Genomic DNA, 19,341 nt, shown 5'->3' with positions numbered 1-19,341 from the left:
GAAGTTGCGAACACTCCTCCCCCTGGCTTTGAATGCGAAATAAACTAACCTTCTGAGTGAATCATAACATGAGTTTTCTGCCAGTTGTTAGTAAATTGGATCATACAAACCAAGGGTTTGGGAAAACACGTGACTGCACACTTTAAATATAATTCAAAACACCTTCTGCTAACAAAGAGGTGGTGAGAGGAAATAAGTACAGTTTGCCTGTCTCTCTCCTGTCCATCACAAAAGTCCTGTGGCACTATTTGATAAAGAGCAGGGATATTCTCCTTGGTATCTGAGCCAACTATTCTCCCTTAACTAAAAGCTAAAAGAGATTACCCAGTCTTTATCTCATTGCTGTTTGTGGGGCCTTGCTGTATACAAGTTGGCTGTCATATTTCCTATATAACAAAGGTATCTATGCTTCAAGAATACTTCATTAGCTGTAAGGCACTTTGGATGTCCTGAAGTTGTGAAGGACAGCACTTGTTTTATTCTTGATTCCTCACAAACACTGTTGAAAATGTACTCCTCACACTTACACACGTGTACTCCACGCACTTACACACGTGTACTCAAACTCAAGATATGCGTTCTAAAGCAAAGGCATGATAGGCCACGTGTCCTGCTCTGTGCTGTAAGTTTCTATGATTCCAAACAGAGTTAATCATTGGCTTTTTGTTGGAACTGTCAAAAGTTAGAAATGTACCAGGTTTCTATGATTCACTGGCAGCACACATATTCACTTACACTTGATCACCAAAACACATATTTTCACTCAACCATATTTTGTTGATCACAACCTACATTTCATCTCACTCCTTCTCTCTCGCTGTCTCTCACACACGCTGATTTTGTGCATCTCTGGTTTGGATGCAATCATTAAAATGATTGAGAAAGATGAATTTCATTGTAGTAACATTACTCAATTTAATCCAATCACACATCAACATTTGTTTCTGAAGAGGTTTTCTAACATTGAATCAAAAGTTGTATTCTGAACAGGACAGGCAGCTGTCAATCATTGAACCCAAAACTGGATTAATTTAGCCCTGAGAAACACTTCAGAATGATGTTTTTCTCAATATTTTCATGAATCACCACCCTGTTCAGTGTCACATATGGGGGAATAGAGAAGCTAATAATAGGATAAATAACCTACAACATCTTGTTAATAGCAAACTCTGCTCAATCTGCTCATTCTACAGGGAAATCACTCTGCCCTTTTACAACTGAAAGATTTGAGCAAAATTCCTTTATTTATTTTGATTAAAAAATCTCCAAAATCAAGGTTGGACATAAATAGCCAGATTGGAAAAGTCATTGAGTGTACTACTTCTGGTGAGGCTATGAGTAGTCAGCAGCACATTATATTCTCCTCAAATCATTGAGAGTTCTGAAAGAAGCAAAGCATCTGCAGGAAAATACCTGAGAACTTCCTCAAATTCTCCTGATGGCAGTGGACTAAGGTTCTGGGCTTTGGGTCTAATATCACAATCTATATTATGCAGCCCAATAATCAGCACGCAAGAGGTCACACCCATGATCTCACACTACCCCACACAGAATATCCTAGTTATCTATGTGAGGGTGGAACATGCTCCACTTTCCTCTCAGGTCTTTGAATTCTGCTACATTGATGCCCAACTATCCCCCAACTGATGCCCAGTTATTCCCTACCTGGTGTCCAGTTATTTCCCACCTGGTGTAGAGTTATTCCCCACCTGGTGCCCAGTTATTCCCCACCTGGCGCCCAGTTATTTACCATCTGGTGCAGCTATTCCCCATCTGGTGCCCAGTTATCCCCACCTGGCACCCAGTTATTTCCCATTTGGTGCCTTGTTATTCTCCAATGGTGCCCAGTTATTCCCCACCTTTCGGCCAGTTATTTCCCACCTGGTGTAGAGTTATTCCCCACCTGGTGCCCAGTTATTCCCCACTTGGCTTCAGTTATTTACCATCTGGTGCAGCTATTCCCCACCTGGTGCCCAGTTATCCCCACCTGGCACCCAGTTATGTCCCATCTTGCTGCATAGTCATTCCCCACCTGGTGCCCAGCTATTCCCTACTGGCACCCAGTTATTCCCCACCTGGTGCCCAGTTATTCCCTACAGGCACCCAGGTATTCCCCACCTACTGCCCAGTTATTCCCCACTGGTGCCCAGTTATTTCCCACTGAGTGCCCAGTTATTCCCCACCTAGCACCCAATTATTCCCCACTGGCACCCAGTTATTTCCCACCTGGCACCCAGTTATTCCCCATTTGGTGCCTTGTTATTCTCCACTGGTGCCCAGTTATTCCCACTGGCACCCAGTTATTTCTCACCTGGTGTCCAGTTATTCCCCATCTGGTGCCCAGTTATTCCCCACTGGTGTCCAGTTATTTCTCACCTGGTGCCCAGTTATTCCCCACCTGGCGCCCAGTTATTCCCCACCTGGTGCCCAGTTATTCCCTACCTGGTGCCCAGTTATTCCCCATTGGCGCCCAGTTATTTCTCACCTGGTGCCCAGTTATTTCCCACCTTGTGCCCAATTAGTTTCCACCCAGCACCCAGTTAGTTCCCACCTGGCACCCAGTTAGTTCCCACCTGGCACCCAGCTGCTCTTCACTTGTCCCCTATATGATGCTTTGGTTTCTCGCCATGCTTACTTACATCAAAGATGAAATAAATTTCAGAGTCCCTGATGATGCAGATTACACATTGTTTGCTGGAAGGAGTGCTAAGATGTGCAGAAAACTGTTCCTCAATCCAATAAAACAATCCCAAGAGTTGAGAATCTCTCAGCTACTGGATTTAAGTCTATCAAAAATGAACCTCAACAACAAGACTGAATTTTTCATTGAACCCCAGTCTGGAGCATCGATACAGAGTTACTGGGGGTTTGTAATTGGCCCTAGAGATGGAGATTCCTACACAAAATTTGGTGATATGCCCAAAGGAGGGGATTGAAAAAAAAACAGATGATATTACAGGCAAATGTTCCTACTTGTTTGACAATCACAAGACTCAGTTCTAATGCAATGAGACTGCTGCTCTATGGAGACGGACCATGCAATGTTCCCCACACATTGGACTGCTCCATCTGCAACTCAGACTTCACTCATCACTGATCGGGTGGCGATCAGTACGTCTGGTGTTGAGGGGAAGAAGGTGGAGGGCCGTTCATGTACCTTCTGAGAATGCAGCTGGACGATTCTGAAAAAGAAGGGTTCAGACTGAAACTATGCTCAATGTGATAGAAGTCTCACAGTCAAAGTGTAACACAGTAAAAACGGAGGGGTAATTACATCCACGGGGAGTACTAGGTCCAGCTCATGCATTTCTGGACTCTGTGCCTATCTACTTGTGCATTGGTGTATCCTCATGTCCGACTGCACAAAACTGAGGTTAGCCTCACCTTAGTTTGTCCATGACATTTGACCAAGACATGAACAGCTGTTGCTATGAAATGCTGATGGGACAAGTGCCTGCATTAGGCAGGAGCTCAGTCTGGAGGTGAGTATATGTGATTAAAGAAGGTCTCTGGTTGTCATAAACCTGACCAGAATACCACCAAACACTGGCCGCAGCAGTGAACTCACAGGTATCTATACTTTTCACAGCCTCACGAGAGAGCATGGTGAGAAAATGATATTCTACTGGACAAAGTAGTCAAAAAGCAATTGCACTTTTGAAGTTGTTAATGTTTCAGGAAGATGAATGAGATCATTGCTTTATTAGAGATGAATAATGCTTAATTCTTGCAGCCTGGTTTGCTGCCATGCTCATTCTTACTTCCTGAAGAGTTCAAGGACCATTGAACTAAATCGGTTGCAGTTCTCCTACATTTTTCTTCCACACCTTAGTGCATGGAGGGAGGGCAGGTGAAGAGACAAGAGTGCCTCTCAGCTGTCACTCCACAGTTTTCTTTTGGGTCATGACCTCTTACCTGAACAACACTTAACTTTTCTAGTGGACTTTCCACACACGGGAGAGCGAGCATCACACAGACCGGCTTCGGCACGCTGCGCGCTTTCTTACACACAGGATTTGGGCTCTTAAAATTATGCACAACACAGCACACCTGTAAGAAGTTATTGGACAGTCTTAGAGCTTATGGTTTGTTCCCAGTGAAAACATAGTTCTTTTCAAGTATGGTGTAAGTAAAAGTCATATCCTGGTGAATTATTAGTGCAGTTCAACAGGGAACAATTATCCAACTTCTACACAGTTACACAGAGAGCAATCCTTACCCAGCTGAGCAATACTCCTACATAGTTACACCATGAGTAATTACCTCCCTCTGACTGATGAAATTCCTCCTCATCTTGGTTCTAAATGGCGACCTTTTATTCTGAGACTGTATCCCCTGGTTCTAGACCCCTCAACCAGGGGAAACATCTTTCCTACATCTAACCTGTCGAGTCCTGTGAGAATTTTTTATGCTTCAATGAGATCACCTCTCATTCTTCTAAACTCTAGAAAATACAGGCCCAGTCTCCTTGATCTCTCATCATAGGACAGTCCCGCCATCCCAGTGATCATTCTGGTGAACCTTCATTGCATTCCCTCAATGGCCAGTACATCCTTCCTTAGGTAAGGGGACTAAAACTCTACACAATACTCCAGATGCAGTCTAACTGAGGTCCTATACTATTGAAGCAATACATCTTTACTCCTGTACTCAAATCTCTTGCGATAAATGCTAACATACCATTTGCCTTCCTAATTGCTTGTTGCACCTACATGTTAGTTTTCAGTAATTTATTATTATGGACACCAGGTCCCTTTGGACATCAACACTTCCCAATCTCTCACCATTTAAGAAATACTCTGCACCTCCATTCCTCATACCCAAGTGGATAACTTCACATTTATTCACATTATATTCCATCTGCCATGTTGTTTCCCATTGACTGGGCCTGTCTAAATCCCCTTGAAGCCTCTCTGCATCTTTCTCACAACTCACAGTCCCACCTAGTTTGTGTCTCCAGCAAACTTGGAAATGTTACATTTGGTTCCCACATCAAAATCATTGATATTGTTACGAAAAGGTTAGGAAAGATTCCTCTCTTTGCCTCACTCACTGGGTTTGAATTTAAAAAGGAGGAGGTGATATTGCCAATTCAATATGTATATTTAACTGTGTGTGGCTCGGTGTAAGAAATAAACCAGCAGTCTTCAGTTAACAAGAGTTAGTTTTACTGCTAAAGCCACACAGGTAAAGATGCAGAAATTTTAACAAAAGGTTTAAAATGTACAGATGTGTCTAGCTACCCATGAATGCAAAAACAAGACACGCACAATCCCCCTCCCCCCAATCCCCCACAAGCCTGCAAAAAAGAAATAAAACTCTGCCGATTATCGAGTCTTAAAACTTGATCAAATAAAAGGTAAAGTTGGTAAAAAATATTGACAGATTATCAGGATTATCAATATTGATAGATTATCAGGATGCTTGTTAACAGCTGAAAGGTCACTTTCTACAGTAGCTGCTGCTACTTGGGTTCCTCACTGCAGCAGTCATGGCTGGTTGATTCTCTTTTCTCTTGGAGATGTCGTGTTGATTCAGAACCCTCCTTTAAGAACTCCTCAAAGAGCGAGGGGAGACTCTCACTCAGTTGTATTATTCACCCACGTCACCTGCCTCTCACTGGTTTCAATCTGAATTTATTTTAGCCACTGTCTCTGAGATCTCCATGGGCTCTGTGTCTCCATAGAATAGCTTGTGTCCTTCACAAATGCAACATACTAACTGCTGCAGGCCAGCATCCTTTACTTAACCAAAATATTATTTTCAAAAAGTTCAATATATGTCCAGCTGATTACATTATAAATTAAAATTTATAGTTTTGGTGTAAGAATTGAACCAGCTAGATTCCTTGAGTTAACAAGTATGGAATCAGTTTTATTACTAAAAATCACTCAGGTAAAGATGCAGAAATTTTTAACAAAAAGGTTTAAAATGTATGAATATGTCCAACTTTCTAGTAATACACACCCACCCACACACACCCCCTCACACCACCCCCCCTCCCCCACACACACACCCACCCCCCCACACACACACAAAGACACACCCCTCTCACACACATAAACACACCCCCACACACACACCCCTACACACAAACACACACACAAACACACACCCCCCACATACACAAACACACAAACCCTACACACAAACACACCCCCACACACAAACATATTCCCACACCCCCCCACACACACACACACAAACACACCCCACACACACACAGACACACACCGCCAAACACACACCAACACACACCCCCACATACAAACATACACACTCCCCCCCCACACACAAACACACACCTACCCCCTCCACCCACCTCCCCCCCCGCCACCCCAACCATACAAATAACTTTTACAGGGTATCAGATGTTAAAACTTGGTCAAGTTTAAAAAAAAGGAAAGTCAGAAAAATTATTCATGGATTGTCCGATTGCTTGTTCACAGAAGAACATAAGAAATAGGAGCAGGAGTAGGCCATTCGGCCCCTCAAGCCTGCCCCACCATTCGATAAGATCATGGCTGATCTGCCCCAGGCCTCAACTCCTCTTCCGTGCCGGCTCCTCATAGCCCTCAACTCCCCCGATATTTCAAAAATCTATCTACCTCCTCTTTAAATACTTTCAGTGATCTAACCTCCACAACTCTCTGGGGCAGAGAATTCCAGACATTCACTATCCTCTGAGAGAAGAAATTCCTTCGCATCTCAGTTTTAAATGAGTGTCCCCTTATTCTGTAACTATGTCCCCTAGTTTGAGATTCTCCCACCAGTGGAAACATCTTCTCAACATCTACCTTGTCAAGTCCCCTCAGAATCTTGTACGTTTCAATAAGATCACCCCTCATTCTTCTAAATTCTAATGAATAAAGGCCTAACCTGTTTAGCCATCTTGATAAGTCAACCCCTTCATCACAGGAATCAGTCTAGTGAATCTCTTTTGAACTGCCTCCAATGCCAGTATATCCTTTCTTAAATACGGGGACCAAAACTGTACTCAGTACTCCAGGTACGGCCTCACCAGCACTCTGTACAGTTGTAACAAGGCTTCCCTATTTTTAAACTCCAGCCCTCTAGTAATACAGGCCAAAATTCAATTGGCCTTCTTAATTACTTGCTGCACCTGCATGCTAACTTTTTGTGTTTCATGCATAAGAACACCCAGGTCCCTCTGTGCTGCACTTTTTTGGAGACTCACTCCATTTAAATAATAGTCTGCCGTTTGATTTTTCCTACCGAAGTGCATGACCTCACAATTTCCTGCATTAAACTCCATCTGCCAAGTTTTTGCCCACTCACTCAACCTGTCTATACCCCCTTGCAGATTCCTTATGGCCTCATCACAACATGCCTATTTTTGTATCGTCAGCAAATTTGGATACATTACACTCTGCCCCCTCCTCCAAGTTATTAATATAGATAGTAAATAATTGAGGCCCTAGGACTAATCCTTGTGGCACTCCACTAGTTACATCTTTCCAACCTGAAAAAGACTCATTAATCCCGACTCTCAGTCTTCTGTGTGTTAACCAATCCTCAATCCATGCTAATACATTACCCCCAATACCGTGAGTTCTTATCTTGTGCAATAACCTTTTATGTGACACCTTATCAAATGCCTTCTGGAAATCCAAATACACGACATCTACCGGTTCCCCTTTATCAACTCTGCTTGTTATATCCTCAAAGAACTCTAGAAAATTTGTCAAACATGATTTCCCTTTCACTAAACCATGTTGACTCTGTTTGATTGCATTGAGCTTTCCTAAATGTCCTGTTATTTCTTCCTTAATAACGGACTCTAGCATTTTCCCAATGACAGATATTAGGCTGACTGGCCTATACTTTGCTGCTTTTTGTTTCCCTCCCTTCTTGAACAGGGACGTCACATTAGCGGTTTTCCAATCCACTGGGACCCTCCCGGAATCCAGTGAGTTCTGGGATATTTCGACCAATGCTTCCACTATCTCTGCAGCCACTTCCTTTAAAACCCTTGGATGCAGGCCATCAGGTCCTAGCGACTTGCCTGCCTTTAGTCCCATTAGTTTGTGAAATACTTTGTCCCTCGTGATAGAGACTGTTACAAGATCTTTCCCCCCATTAGCTCCTTGCTTATCTGATATCTTTGGAATGTTTATAGTGTCCTCCACCATGAAGACTGATGTAAAATATTGGTTTAAATTATCTACCATTTCCTTGTTCCCCGTTATCAATTCTCCAGTCGCATCCTCCAAGGGTCCCACTCTCACTTAAGCCACTCTCTTTTGTTTTATATACTGTAGAAGCTCTTGCTGTTTGTTTTTATATTTCTTGCCAATTTACTTTCATAATCAATTTTCTCCCTCTTTATTAGCTTTTTAGTCATCGCTGTTAGTTCCTAAAAAAATCCCAATCCTTTGGCCTACCACTAGTTTTCGCCGCTTTGCATGCCTTAGTTTTTGATTGGATATTCTCCTTGTTAACTGTGGGTGGTTCGTCTTTCTCATCGAATCCTTCTTTTTGACCGGGCTAAAGTTTTGTTGAGCGTTATGAAACATCTGCTTAAATGTGCCACTGCTGAACCACTGACCTTCCCTTTAGTCTATTTTCCTGCCCACTTTACACAACTCTTTCTTCAGACCTCTGTATTTGCCCTTATTTAAGTTGAAGACACTGGTTTGAGATCCGAGTTGCTCACCCTCGAACTGAATTTGAAATTCTACCATGTTGTGATCGCTACCTCCTAGAGGATCCTTAACCACGAGATCTCTTATTAATCTACCTCATTACACATTACTAGATCTAAAATAGCCTGTTCCTGGGTAGGTTCTACAATGTGTTGCTCTAAAAACAATCCCTGATGGACTCTACAAATTCTCCATATTGCCCCTGCCAATCTGATTTGTCCAGTCAATATGCAGATTAAAATCACCCATGACAATTGTAGCGTCCTTCTTACACACCTCCATTATTTCCCGATTTATACGTTGTCCTACAGTGAGGCAACTCTTCTGGGGCCTTTAGACGACTCCCACCCATGGCTGCTTCCCCTTGCTATTCCTTATTTCCACCCAAACTAATTTCAAATCACAATCTATTGCACCTATATCACTACTCACCACCACACTGATACTTTCCACTTCCAACAGTGGTTGCTCGTGCTTTGGTTTCTCGCTGAAGCAGTCACTCTACAGTTGTGGCTGGATGATTCTGTTTTGTCTTAAAGATGGTGGTGTTGAGTTGGAATTCTCTGTTAAGAACTCACTGTTTTCAGCAATTCTGGTGGGTGTTCAAACCACAAACTTTCTTCAAAGAGGTTTCAGAGGGAGAGGGGGTAAGGCTGTTGCCCCTACTGTCCCTGTGGCCATCTCTGTCTGTTAGCTCAAATCCAGTATATTTTACTCCCCAGAGCTGTGTCATATGACCTCTCCCTGGTTTCAATTTGGGGATTATCTTGACCATTGTCTCTGAGAGATCCATTGAATCTGTGTCTCCACAAAGTGGCTTGTGGCCCTCACAAATGAAACTTGGTAGCTGATGTAGGCCAGTGTCCTTTGTTTAGCACAAAATGTTCTTTTTAAAAAGTTCAACTAATATACATATAATACATACAGCAAATGACATTACAAATTAATAATCTGTACAGCCCACGTTCGTAACAATATAGTATTATGACACAGCCGATGGTAAAGGCTGAGTTGTTCAAATCCCAGAGGGAAACTTGAAACGACTGTCATAACCTATTTTTGCAATTTTTACTTTTGAGATGCAGACTTTGAATTCAGTAGTAATAAGATCACCGAGTCTCTTGGTTTTTATACAAAACTAAATTAAACATTTATTAATTAAACACATGCACATGGCTACATTAACTTTTTAACAAATCCCCAAATTAATCGCCCCTGGGTAAATCTCCACTAAGGCTACAGTAACCCATAGACTTTAAATCAACACCAGGCAAAGCACATTTGACCTTACGAATTCCAAATGAGGTTCCTTTGCAAGTTGGTTGGAGGGGTACGGGTTGGTTAGGTCTTAACTGCCTCTCCCTTACACACACAAACCCCTTTCTTTATATACCTAACTTTCCCTTTGAATGTACATTTTCCATTGTATCACTAGGTCTTTTGTACTTCAGCTTTTCTAACAATAAAACCCCTTTCATAGCACCAAGTTTATCAGTAAGCTGAAAAAATAAATCTTGCTAGGCACAAGATTTTACCCGTGGCCTTGAATGGTTTATTCAACAAATGCAAATGATCACTTTATCTTACTGTTCTCCTTGCTGTTCACCCAATTAACATCTCAAACCTACTATACATCAAAGCACACGGACTAGCTGGCTTTAATCCAATTAAGACACACACAAACACACACCGAGACACAGGCCCCCACTAGAATTCTATTAAAAAAAAATTTCCAATAACATTATACACATTAATATCTCTTCATGACAATAGATTATGAACAGCTAGGGCCCAAGCACTGATCCTTGCGGCACCGCACTAGTCACAGTCTGCCAACCTGAGAATGCCTTTTATTCCTATTCTCTGTTTTCTGCCCATTAACCAATTCTCAATCCATGCCATTATTACCTCCAATCCCATGTACTCTAATTTTGTTTACTAACCTCCTGTGGGGGACCTTACTGAGAGCCCCCTGAAAATCCAAATACACCACATCCATTGGTTCTCCCTTACCTACTCTGCTAATTACATCCTCAAAAAACGCCAACACGTTTGTCAAACATGATTTCCCTTTCAGCAATCCATGTTGACCCTGCCAAATCATATCATTATTTTCTAAGTGCCCAGTTATCACATCCTTTAGAATGGATTCTATTCATTATACCAGTGAGAAACACAATATCTGGTCTAATCATGTCCGAAATGTCTGGGTATCTGCTGAAGGAAGGCTGAGGTTTTAACTGAATATTCAGAAAAACCAGCTCAAGTAAGTTGGGACTCTCACTCTTCTCACCCCAGTCGCCTGTCAATATGGGTTGTATTCAATTTTTCAAGAAGTTCTTTCCTGCTGCCACTCACCAGAAATACAGCAACTCCTCCACCGGTGAGGAATCCCACCAGGACATCCGACCAATGGTTCCGATACTCAGAGACCCGCACCACCCCCGTTAAAAACGTCAGGCACAGGAGTGTCAGGCACAGCACGGGCTTGGTGAGCCGTGTCCCCTTGGCTTGGAACATGATTGTGACATACATCTAGGGATAAAAAGAAGCCAGTGCTCTCACATCAAGGTCATCAAGATAAATCAGATAGTGAGAACAGTTGACAAAATAATTTCCCCTAAATCTTAAACCCAATTTTTGATACAAATATCTGCAAATTACATCTGGGTTTTTCAAAGCTACAAACAGGGAGGCAGCACATGCTGATCCAATCAGAATAAGTGATAACATGCTAATAGCATCAGTGTGACTGTACCATACACACCCTGAGTCCCACAGTCACAGTCCAACTGTTTAATATACACCCTGAGTCCCACAGTCACAGTCTGACTGTATCATACACGCCCTGAGTCCCACAGTCATAGTCCAACTGTATCATCCACACCCTCAGTCCCACAGTCACAGTCCAACTGTATCATACACACCTCGAGTGCCACAGTCATATTCCGACTGTATCACATGTACTAGTTGCATTTAATGGCCACAGTGGTGGCCCTGTCCACTAGCTGGAGAGCTGGTGCCAACCCCATTGTGGCCATTGACAGTAGCCCCAATGGAGTGAAATCCAAATCAGGCATTTACCTGTCTCGTGCAAGATTCCCAGAGCCTTGAGGTCAAAATTCCCGCCTCCATGAGCTGCTGGTCAATCAGAAGGCTGACAGCCCTTCAGACACAGTGGTGCCACCAGGAACGGTGGCCACTGCTGGGACTGCAGGGAGTCCTGGATCAAGGGCATCATGGAAGCCCTGGAGAAGAAGTAAATGGAGCAGCCTTGCTGGGGCCAGTCAGAAAGGCTCCGACAATGGCAGGGAGGGGGTCAGCATGGAGAGCGAGGGCAGGGAGGTAGTGGAGGGCAAATGCTTTCCATGGGGGCAGCCCTTGCTCTAGGCAAGGCCCTCTGTTGGGCCGGGGTGCAGGTAGGCCACCAATGGGAGCCGTTTAAGTGGCAGGAAGGCTGACCTTGACTTTTCTCCGCTCAGGAGAATTGAGAAGGCAGTGGGCTGCGATTAAATGGCCTTCCCGCCTGCTCCTGGGTGGGGAGAGGAGGTCGAGTGTAAAATGACACCCATTGAGTTCCAGTTTGACTGTATCATAGACATACCAAGTTCCATAGTTAGTTAGTCATTATCACACATTCAATCCTAGTATCACACACGAGTGCCACCGTCAAAGTCCAACTGCAACAGGTTCACTCCCACAGTCACAGTCTGACTGTAACACACAGTCTCACAGTTTATGCCTGACTGCATCACACACAGAGAATCCCAGAGTCACAGTCTGTATCACACACACTGAGTCCCACAACCACAAATGGACTGTATCACACATAACAAGTTCCACAATCACAATCCAAAAGTGCCATTCAGTCCCACAGTCACAGTCTACCTGTATCTCATGTTGCTGCTATAGTGAATATTTCCTGTACCTTCTTCTTCATCACACAGCACACTCCGGTAAATTGCTTCACCAGCCTTTGGCTCTCCTCTTTCCCCTGACAGGACTTCCTGCTTCTCTGATTTTCCTGTGGCCCATTATCCACAGTCGGGGCCTTCAGCTCAAGTGCTGCTTGGAGTCTGATCCTGAATGTCAGTGTACAGAGGCAGTGGCTATCTGAATCTGCTGTTTTCTCTAATGAACATGACATTGGGTTGCACTGAGCTCTTGGAGTCTCTGACACTCATGCAGAATGGACTGGTGCTAGGGATGGACTCACACCCTTGACGTAGTGGGCAAGGTCAACACCACTGGATGAGACCTGCAGTGCACACTTGAACATTCATAATACCAGCTATTCAGTGAATGATTGAAATGCATAGAAGTTTCTTACTTTGTGAAAAGTGTATTTGTAGCAGTGCTGTGTGTCCCACATACCACTGTGTATATTGCAGCACACATACTGTGTTTTGCTTACCACTGTGTATATGACAGTGTACATAGAGTGTTTCACTTATCGCTGTGTATATGACAGTGTACATACTATGTTTCACATACCACTGTGTATATGACAGCATATATACTGTATTTCACATACCACTGTGTTTCAAATATCACTGTATATGGCAGCGTACATACTGTGTTTCACTTACCACTTTGTATATGACAGCATATATACTGTGTTTCACTTACCATTGTGTATATAACAGCGTATATACTGTGTTTCAATTACCACTGTGTATATGACAGCGTATGTGCTGTGTTTCACATATCACTGTGTATATGGCAGCGTACATACTGTGTTTCACTTACCACTGTGTATAGGGCAGCATACATACTAAGGGCAGCATCTTTGGAAGGAAATGCTCGTCTTGCACTGGACACGAGGCTCGGGCTTCCTGTGCAGGCATCCTGGGAGCTGATGAACTGGGTGGACAGCCTGCAGCCCAAAGCAGTATAGTTTGGTTGACACACTGTTAGGAAATGTGGCGTTGGACACCCCATCACCACTTGTCCCGCGTTTACAAATATGTCAGTTGCAAAAAGACCAAAAGTATAAACCCCTGGAAAAGAAAAGACAACTCAGAACTGAAAAGATAACGCAAATCAAACAAATAGTTTGTTTTACTCAATCACCAGTCACTGATATTTACTTAAATCTTATCTTATTTTCCCCTCTCAGTTTCTGTGTTTTTCCTACAGCTACCAAACCTGGGATGAGGAATCTCCCCGATTCCCGGGATCAGGGATCACTTCCCCAACGCCTGGGATCAGGGATCCCCTCCTCGACTCCCGGGATCAGGGATCCCTTCCCCGATTCCTGGGATCAGGGATCCCCGGCTCCCGGCATCAGGGATCCCTTCCCCGACTCCCGGGATCAGGGATCCCTTCCCCGATTCCTGGGATCAGGGATCCCTGGCTCCTGGCATCAGGGATCCCTTCCCTGATGTCCGGGGTCAGGGATCCTTTCTCTGATACCCAGGGGTCAGGGATCGCTTCCCCAACGCCTGGGTCAGGAATCCCCTACCCGATTCCCGGGATCAGGGATCCCCTCCCCGACGCCCGGGTCAGGAATTCCTTCTCCGACGCCCAGGATCAGGGATCCCTTCTCCGATTCCTGGGATCGGGGATCCCTTCCCCGATTCCCGGGATTAGGGATCCTGTCCCCGGCTCCCGGGATCAAGGATCCCCTATCTGATTCCTGGGATCAGGGATCCCCTACCTGATTCCCGGGATCAGGGATCTCTTCCCAGATGCCTGGTATCAGGGATTCCTGGCCCGATGTCTGGGATCAGGGATCCTTCCCCTGATGCCCGGGTTTGGGGTTTCTCCCAGACCCAGGCCTTTCTTGTCAGATTCGTACATTGGGAAGTGAACTGACAAGTCATTTTATGACGACATCTTTTTGTACTTGTATCAGAAGCATACAATTGTCATTCTTCTCAAATAGCTGGAATAGACCCTGTTGCAAAGAATTTGTATACATTTGAACAGCAAGCAGCTTCAAATTAGGTACCTAAAATTGGACTGAAAAAAAGTCTTTGCAGTCAATGAAATACTATTTTAAAGTGTCATAATTGTTATGATGAAGGAAAGCTGGTAGGCAATTTGTGCACAGCAAATTGATGTAGGGAGTGACAAGGTATTGGAGGTGTTGGCAGGCTTAAAAGTGGGCAAATCTGCAGGTCCGGATGATTTGTGTCCCAGGCTGCTGATGGAGGCAAGGGAGGAGACTACAGGGGCTCTGACCCAAATTTGCCTATTTCAATCGAGGCATAGATTACAAAAGTAGGGAAGTCATGTTGGAGTTGTATAGAACCTTGGTGAGGCCACAGCTGGAGTACTGTGTGCAGTTCTGGTCGCCACATTATAGGAAGGATGTGATTGCACCGGAGGGGGTGCAGAGGAGATTCACCAGGATGTTGCCTGGGATGAAACATTTAAGTAATGAGGAGAGGTTGAATAGACTTGGGTTGTTTTCGTTGGAGCTGAGAAGACTGAGGGGCGACCTGATCGAGGTGTACAAGATTATGAGGGGCATGGACAGGGTGGCTAGGGAGCAGTTGTTCCCCTTAGTTGAAGGGTCAGTCACAAGGGGGCATAAGTTCAAGGTGAGGGGCAGGAGGTTTAGGGGGGATGTGAGGAAAAGCTTTTTTACCCAGAGGGTGGTGATGGTCTGGAATGCGCTGCCTGGGAGGGTGGTGGAGGCGGGTTGCCCCACATCCTTTAAAAGGTACCTGGATGAGCACTTGGCACATCGTAACATTCAAGGCTATGGGCCAAGTGCTGGTAAATGGGATTAGGTAGGTAGGTCAGGTGTTTCTCACGTGTCGGTGCAGACTCGATGGGCCGAAGGGCCTCTTCTGCACTGTCTGATTCTGTGATTCTGTGAAGATGCAAACAGCAATGTGATAATGGCCAGATAATCTGTTTTGTGATGATGATTGAGAGATAAGTATTGGCCAGAACACCAGGATAACTCATCTGTCCTTATTCAAAATAGTGCTATGGGATCTGAGAAGGAGATGGGAGCCACAGTTTAAGTCTCATCTGAAAGACAGCACCTGTAACTGTACAGCACCCCCTCAGTACTGCAATGGAATGCCAGCTTTGAATTTTGTAATCAAGACTCAGAGTGGGACTTAAACCCACAAGCTTTGGCTCAGAGTCAAGATTTCTACTAACTAGCTTCGGCTGACTGCAGCAACTTAAGACACAAAGTTTTAAATTATTGGGTCCTAATCGCACTACCAACACATGGGACATGGGTACAGGATGAGGCCATTCCGCCCTTTAAGCCTGTTGAACAGAAAGAGGAGGTCAATCAACCCCTCAATCCTGTTCTACAATTCGATTAATCATGGCTCATTTCTAACCCGCCCTCATTTTTCTCAAAGCTTTAATACCCTTGCCTAACAAAAATCTATCAAACTCAGTTTTGAAATTTTAAATTGACCCCCAGCTCAGCAGCTTTTGAAGACAGTGTTCCAGATTTTTACTGCCCTTTGTGTCTAGAATCTATTCCTAACATCACCCCTGAAAGGCCAGGCTCAACTTTCAGATTCTATCCCCTTGTTTCCTCCCCCAGCTGAAGAAATTTAAAAATTTTATTTTTAAATTCATTTTCGGAATGTGGGCTTTGTTGGCTGGGCCAGCATTTATTTCCCATCCCTAGTTGCCCTTGAGAAGGTGGTGGTGAGCTGCCTTCTTGAACTGCTGCAGTCCATGTGGTGTAGGTACACCCACAGTGCTGTTAGGGAGGGAGTTCCAGGATTTTGACCCAGCGACAATGAAGGAACGGCGATATATTTCCAAGTCAGGATGGTGAGTGACTTGGAGGGGAACTTCCAGGTGGTAGTGTTCCCACCTATCTGCTGCCCTTGTCATTCTAGATGGTAGCAGTCGTGGGTTTGGAAGGTGTTGTCTAAGGAGCCTTGGTGAATTCCTGCTGTGCATCTTGTAGATGGTACACACTGCTGCTCCTGTGCGTCGGTGGTGGAGGGAATGAATGTTTGTGGACGTGGTGCCAATCAAGTGGACTGCTCTTTCCTGAACGGTGCCGAGCTTCTTGAGTGTTGTGGGAGCTGCACTCATCCAGGCAAGTGGGGAGTATTCCATCACACTCCTGATTTATACCTTGAGATGGTGGACGGGCTTTGGGCAGTCAAGAAGTGAGTTACTCGTTGCAGGATTCCTAGCCTCTGACCTGCTCTTAAAGCCACAGTATTTATATGGCTCGTCCAGTTCAGTGTCTGGTCAATGGTAACCCCCAGGATGTTGATAGTGCGGGATTCAGCCATTGAACATGGATCCCAATCGTTTCTCCCTAGCTAAACTATCAAATCCTTTGTTCATCCTAAACACCTTGATCTGATCACTGCCTGGTCACCTAAATTCAAGGGAAGACAAGTCCAGTCTATGCAACCTGTCCTCATAATTTAAACGTTTAAGTCCCAGTTTCATTTTACATCCTTCCTGAGTAATGTGCCCAGAACTGAAAACAGTTACTTCAAATTTTAGTGATTTCTCTACTTGGGTACCTAAACCTCCCTGCTCATCCACACTCCCTAACTTCATACCATTTCGAAAACTCTCTGATCTCCTTAGGCCCTGAGTTATAGCATCAAATGACTAACACCAAGCTATAACTATACCCGGAAATATCGAACACAGGAAAGAACAACATCATCTGCAAATTGCTCCTCAGTCACAGATCACCATGACCAGGACTTATACTGGCTATTCCTTCATTGATGCTGGAGCTGCTGAATTCCCAATCTAGAATCATTGAGGGAGCCAGAGCAACAGAAAACTGGCAATAAATCAGCGATGTCAGCATCGACCCAGACCCAAAAACCAATTTTAAAAATCCTCAAAGCTATACTGCCTAACAGTAGACAATAATGCTAAACAAAACAACTAATTCCTAGGTATAGTGCTAAATTAAAGTGATTAACAGGGGCTATAACGCTGCCTGTGTGTCACATTTAATGCTCACCTGCACATCTTTCTTCCCAGAGGGTGAGAAAATTAAAAGTCTGTGTCCAATGAGGATTAACTTAAAATAACAACATGACGGAATTGTGTCAGCTGCTTTCCCTTAGTTCTAAAGAAAGGTCCTTGACTTGAAATGTTAACTCTGTTTTTCTCTCTCCAAGAATGCTGCCTGACTGAGCATTTGTCTGTTTTATTTCACTCTTCCCCAGCCCTGGGTTCTACAGCTTCAACTCTCTGTTCCTGGAGAATTTAACTCTCACTCACAACATCCACACTGAGACGATGTTAATGTCCCCAGGCTGGGAATACCAGTGGGGCATTGGGGTCTGCAGAGGGTGAATGAAGGAAACATAATGAAGTCAGAAGACAGCTCAAAGATTTCCCTCTTTATAGGTCACTATTTTTCTACAACCAGTGAGTTAGCTATTCAAGCAAAATGGACAAGAACAGAAGTCAGACAGACCCAAAAACCTTATGACTCTGCGAAGCAGTGGATTCAGAGAGCAGCAATCTGCAGTCACAATTGTCCTTTCCTGACGCACAAACTCTGCTTGAAAGACAAATGCAGCCAATTCACCAACAACAATCTGTAAAACAAAAGGTGAATGATACTTGCTGGCAGAATCAGAACACTAGGATTCAGAGTATTTCCCAACCTTGTGATTTTTCACCCAGCTCATTTCTAAATCAGCTCATTCAGGTAGGAGCTGGCTGGTCAATGTGCAGTTAGAGGCAACATCAGACACATCACGACCTGCATTGATGCTGAGCAAAAGGGATAATACGCTGACATCTGGTGTTATAAAACTCAGCAAAGTCTCAGCACAAACTTCCACTCTATTCCAAAAAACATCAGGTAAAGGCAAACAATTCACTCCTGTTCTGTACCATAAGAACCCCGGTTTGTCAGTGTTAGCTTTATAAACAGATTTTACCAGGGACTAGTGAGCTAATAACTTCCCACATAGAAGAGGAGTTGCCTGTTAAGCCTTTGACAGCAAGTTGTCAGCATCAATAACTGTTCCACACACACACAGTCAGGATCAGTAACACACACGCACACACGCACACATGCACACACACGCATGCACACACACACCCAGGATCAGTAGCCACGGTCAGGATCAGTAACACACACACACACACATGCACACACACAGTAGCCACGGTCAGGATCATTAAGCATGGGCAGAATTTTCCGTTTGACATGCGGAGGGGGGGGCGGGACCCGCACGCCGACACGTAAAAGGATACGTGGTGACGTTGGGCGAGCGTCCCAACATCACCGCGCGCCATCGCGATATTTCGGTGGGCGGGCGCCGCGACGATCTCTGTTGCACGCCCGTCATTAATTAACGGGCCACTTAAGGCCCTTGAGGCTCCAATTGATGGGGATTTACATAGAAACATAGAAAATAGGAGCAGGAGGAGGCCATTCGGCCCTTTGGACCTGCTTCACCATTCATCATGATCATGGCTGATCATCCAACTCAATAGCCGGCTCCCGCTTTCTCCCCCATTTTGCGGGGCCCGTGCAATCTTCTGCTTGTCACACAGGTGCAACGGGCAGCAGAAATTAGTATGAACCTCATCCACGAGTGGGAGAAGAGGGCTCAGTGAGGTCGCGATTCCACAGTTAAAACTTATTGTACAAAAGTTACTGAAACTTGCCTGTGTGAGCTGGAAAAGTTCATAACACTTAGCAGCTGCTTGGACTGGACTCATAACCTTCAGGTCAGCA

At 44.5% G+C, this 19,341-nt stretch overlaps 1 protein-coding gene across 13 annotated transcripts in view; it reads right to left on the bottom strand.

The window, feature by feature from the left end:
• Positions 1–883: 883 nt before the first annotated feature.
• Positions 884–19,341, bottom strand: part of plppr2a (phospholipid phosphatase related 2a) — a 42,493-nt gene continuing 24,035 nt past the window's right edge. The window contains exons 4-11 of one of the 13 annotated variants that reach the window (XM_078531208.1): positions 18,064–18,187; positions 13,416–13,666; positions 11,025–11,201; positions 3,932–4,050; positions 2,486–3,182; positions 2,312–2,442; positions 2,184–2,226; positions 885–1,643 (exon numbers count right to left, since the gene is read on the bottom strand). In XM_078531208.1, the coding sequence (XP_078387334.1) occupies positions 3,077–3,182; positions 3,932–4,050; positions 11,025–11,201; positions 13,416–13,666; positions 18,064–18,187 (777 nt within the window). In that variant the 3' untranslated portion in view covers positions 885–1,643; positions 2,184–2,226; positions 2,312–2,442; positions 2,486–3,076. Of the gene's footprint in view, positions 1,666–1,866; positions 1,930–2,118; positions 2,443–2,485; positions 3,183–3,915; positions 4,051–11,024; positions 11,202–13,415; positions 13,667–18,063; positions 18,188–19,341 lie in introns of those variants that run through there. The other 12 variants (XM_078531213.1, XM_078531215.1, XM_078531203.1 and 9 more) reach the window with 12 other exon arrangements.

The sequence above is a fragment of the Cetorhinus maximus genome, chromosome 28 (genome assembly GCF_964194155.1).
Source record: "Cetorhinus maximus chromosome 28, sCetMax3.hap1.1, whole genome shotgun sequence".
NCBI classification, from domain to species: Eukaryota; Metazoa; Chordata; class Chondrichthyes; order Lamniformes; family Cetorhinidae; genus Cetorhinus; species Cetorhinus maximus.
This window is presented reverse-complemented; position numbering and strand designations above follow the sequence as displayed.